The sequence below is a fragment of the Chiloscyllium plagiosum genome, chromosome 2 (genome assembly GCF_004010195.1).
Source record: "Chiloscyllium plagiosum isolate BGI_BamShark_2017 chromosome 2, ASM401019v2, whole genome shotgun sequence".
NCBI classification, from domain to species: Eukaryota; Metazoa; Chordata; class Chondrichthyes; order Orectolobiformes; family Hemiscylliidae; genus Chiloscyllium; species Chiloscyllium plagiosum.
Genome location: NC_057711.1, coordinates 128,896,283 through 128,900,890, shown reverse-complemented (window position 1 = coordinate 128,900,890; position 4,608 = coordinate 128,896,283). Strand labels below are relative to the sequence as shown.

Below are 4,608 nucleotides of genomic sequence, written 5' to 3'. Positions count from 1 at the left end.
GTTGTGAAACTTGAAAGGGTTCAGAAAAGATTTACAAGGATGTTGCCAGGGTTGGAGGATCTGAGCCACAGGGAGAGGCTGAACAGGCTGGGGCTGTTTTCCCTGGAGCGTCGGAGGCTAAGGGGTGACCTCATAGAGGTTTACAAAATTATGGGGGGCATAGATAGGATAAATAGGCAAAGTCTTTTCCCTGGGGTTGGGGAGTCCAGAACTAGAGGGCATAGGTTTCGCGTGAGAGGAGTAAGATATAAAAGAAACCTAAGGGGCAACTTTTTCACGCAGAAGGGTGGTACGTGTATGGAATGAGCTGCCAGAGGATGTGGTGGAGGCTGGTACAATTGCAACATTTAAGAGGTATTTGGATGGGTATATGAATAGGAAGGGTTTGGAGGGATATGGGCATGGTGCTGGCAGGTGGGATTAGATTGGGTTGGGATATCTGGTTGGCATGGACGGGTTGGACCAAAGGGTCTGTTTCCATGCTGTACATCTCTATGACTCTATGACTCGGCAACATTTCATGGAGAGGGTGAACCCATGGGTTCCAGCAGCTTCTCTGACTGTTTCGAGGGACAGGGAATGTTTTACTCCCAGACGTTTGGAGAGTTTGATATGGGCGGCTTGTTTATTCAGGACCTTTGCCCCAACCTGATCTTTATAGGTCACTGGTCCTGACCTTGTGTCGACCATGCCTTTTACTGATGCAGTGCCATTTCCATGATTCTCTAATCAAACCTCATCCCATGTAGTGAACTCTCTCTCTCGATTGGCAGAGTCTTGGGTCTGGCACTGGAACTGCAGATGCTGTTTCATTCATCACCACCTTCTCAAGGGGAAACTAGGGATGGGCAATAAATGCTGGGCCAGCCAGCAATGCCTACATCCCACAGTATGAACTCGAACTTCTTTTCTCTCTAAAATTGCTGCATTGCCTGCTGACTATTTTTCACAGATTTGTTTGTATTTCATAATCATATATTAACCTAGCTTCTTCCTTCAGAAGCACAGGGAACTCCAACAGCTCACCCAGATAATATTATTGTGACCTCATTACTGAGCCAACTCAGCGTGGCAGCACCAGTTATGGAGCTGAAAATATTTGGTATCCGTCTCCTTTATTCACTTCTCGTCTGCCCTGTTGGAAAGCTTTGATGGGATAATAGACTAGATTTTCACCCAAGGATGGGGTGGAGGCTGGTACAATTGCAACATTTAAAAGGCATTTGGATGTGTATATGAATAGGATGGGTTTGGAGGGATATGGGCCTGGTGCTGGCAAGTGGGACTAGATTGGGTTGGGATATCTGGTTGGCATGGATTATAATTGCTGGGCTTAACTTTTCAACTCTTTTGAACAAAGGCATAATGTTGGCAATTCTCCAGTTCCTTGGTACCCCTCCTGAACCCAGGGAAGATTGAAAGATTATTGTGATGCTGGTTGCTAAAATTTCTTCTGTAACTTCTTTCAGTACCCTTGGATGCATCTCATCTTGTCTCAGTATTTTAACAACTCCAAATATTGACCTTTCATCGTATCATTATCAATTTCAAATGTTTCTTTATTCCTCTGTTACCGTGACCTGGGCACCATCTGCCTTCTAGGTTATGACATTGTAATGTATACGTTTAACACCATAGTCCTGCCTTTTTGCCTCCAAGTGTAAATCCCTTTTTGGTCCCTAATCAGCCCTTCTCCTTTACTCACCCTTTTATGATCAATGTGTTTTTGGAAGACTTTAGGATCTCCATTTATGTCAGCTGCCAGTCTTTTTTAATGACCCATTTGTTTTGCACCTCCCTCCATTCACTCTTGCTGTGTTTCTGAAGTTGCTGCCTCCCCCCTCACTCTCATCCTGTTGCAGAAGCTTAATAGTTTCATGGTCACTATTACTGAGTTTTCAAATCTAGAATGATTAATTACATTTTAATTCCAATAGCTATCGTGATGGGATTTGAAAATGGGCCCAGATCTTGGATTCCTAGCGACATTCAATGACATTTCCAGGGTGCCTCTGCCTTAACATGCATTCATAATTAAATTGAAAATAACTCTTTCCACATTGTTTTATTGTTCAGGCATTTCTGTCGTATAAACTGGTGAAATATGATGCTCAGAAGGAAACACCCATAAGAAATGAACAAGGGCGATGTGAAAAGGTTGGCAAAGGTATGTTTAAAGAGAATTCTCCCTTTTTAGGAAGAAAATGAGAACAACTACCTGTCAGTGCAGGCACACGGTGCTGAATAGCATCCATCTGCATCACATAAAGTCTGTGTTTCTGTGAAATTATTCAGTACTATTAAAGAGAAGAATGTCCCAAGTTCTCTGCAGAGATGTAACCTAACAAAATGTGAAGTGCAAATGCATTTAAAACTGGAAAGGCTTTCTAACTGCACTTTGCCAGGAGTTTTTTTCTTCATACATAGGATATGGGCACTGCCAGCATGTAGTGCCCATCCTTAAATATAAATCACTTTGAACCACTTCAGTCCATGTGGTGCACCTACACGAACAGTGCAGTTATACAGGGAGGTCAAAAGTAAAAGATTTCTTTGTGCGGTGTACTGTACCCCCAACATCACTCCATTTTCCGCAGGATACATCTGATTCAAGCATACAGATATATAGCACGGAAACAGACCCTTCAGTCCAACTCATTCATGCTGACCAGATATCCGAACCTAACCTACCCCCATTTGCCAGCATTTGGCCCATTTCCCTTTAAACCCTTCCTATTCATATACCCGGAGAAAGTGAGGACTGCAGCTACTGGAGATCAGAGTCAAGACTGTGTTGCTGGAAAAGCACAGCAGGTCAGGCAGCATCCGAAGAACCTGAGAATTGACATTTCGGGCATAAGCCTTTCCTGATGAAGGGCTTATACCTGAAATGTCGCTTCTTCTGCTCTTCGGATGCTGCCTGACCTACTGTGCTTTTCCAGCAACACAGTCTTGACACTATTCATATACCCATTCAAATGCCTTTTAAATGTTGCAATTGTACCAGCCTTCACCACTTTCTCTGGCCGCTCATTCTGAGCCCATACACGCACCATCCTCTGCGTGAAAAAGTTGCCCCTTAGGTCCCTTTTATATCTTTCCCCTCTCACCCTAAACCTATGCCCTCTAATTCTGGACTCCCCTGCCCCAGGGAAAAGACTTTGCCTATTTATCCTATCCATGCCCCTCATAATTTTGTAAACCTCTATAAGGTCACCCCTCAGCCTCCGATGCTCCAGGGAAAACAGCCCCACCCTTTTCAGCCTCTCCCTGTAGCTCAAACCCTCCAACCCTGGCAACATCCTTGTAAATCTTTTCCAAACCCTTTCAAGTTTCACAACATCTTTCCGATAGGAAGGAGACCAGAATTGCATGCAATATTCCAATGTCCTGTACAGCCACAACATGACCTCCCAACTCCTGTACTCAATACTCTGACCAATAAAGGAAAGCATACCAAATGCCTTCGTCACTATCCTATCTACCTGTGACTCCACTTTCAAGGAGCTATGAATCTGCACTCCAAGGTCTCTATGCTCAGCAACATTCTGTAGGATCTTACCATTAAGTGTATAAGTCCTGCTCTGATTTGCTTTCCCAAAATGCAGCACCTTGCATTTATCTAAATTAAATTCCATCTGCCACGTCTCAGCCCATTGGCTCATCTGATCAAGATACTATTGTACTCTGAGGTAACCTTCTTCACTGTGCACTAGACCTCCACTTTTATATTAACTATACCTCCTATGTTCACATCCAAATCATATATGTAAATGACAAAAAGTAGAGGGCCCAACACTGATCCTTGAGGCACTCCACTGGTCACAGGCCTCCAGTCTGAAAAACAACCCTCCACCACCACCCTCTGTCGTCTACCTTTGAGCCAGTTCGTATCCAAATGGCTCGTTCTCCCTATATTCCATGAGATCTAACTTTGCTAACCAGTCTCCCATGAGGAACCTTGTTGAATGCCTTACTGAGGTCCATATAGATCACATCTGCTACTCTGCCCTCATGAATCCTCTTTGTTACTTCCTCAAAAAACTCAATCAAGTTTGTGAGACATGATTTCCCATGCTGAGTATCTCTAATCAGTCCTTCCTCAGGATTCCCTTATCACACACTCAAACAGCTGATAGAATGACAAGATATGCAAGCAGTATCTGCAGTACTTGCTCAAGGAAAACAAGTGAAGCCTTTAAGAGAGCCCAACAGCAAAGTGAATTCAAGGTTCCGTCACTTTGCTTACAGCTATAGAACATGGACATTACAGTGCAATACAGGCCCTTCAGCTCTCAACGATGCGCCAACAAGTGAAATTAATCTGATGGCCATCTAACCTACACCATTCCATTATTATCCATATGTATGTCCAATGTCCATTTAAATGCCCTTAATATCAGTGAGTCTACTTCTGTTGCAGGCAGGCCGTTCTACACCCCTACTACTCTCTGAGTAAAGAAACTACCCCTAATATCTATCCTATATCTATCACACCTCAATTTAAAGCGATGTCCCCTCATGTTAGCCTTCACCGTCCGAGGAAAAAGGCTCTCACTGTCCACCTTATCTAACCCTCTGATTATCACCTCTCAACCTTCTTCTCTC

General features: G+C 43.7%; 1 protein-coding gene across 1 annotated transcript in view; it reads left to right on the top strand.

Annotated features, from left to right (window-relative positions):
- Nucleotides 1–4,608, top strand: part of slc27a6 (solute carrier family 27 member 6) — a 75,689-nt gene that overhangs the window by 55,691 nt on the left and 15,390 nt on the right. Inside the window, exon 6 of the mRNA XM_043718061.1 lies at nt 2,077–2,167. Coding sequence (XP_043573996.1) covers nt 2,077–2,167 — 91 coding nt within the window. The remainder of the gene's footprint in view (nt 1–2,076; nt 2,168–4,608) is intronic.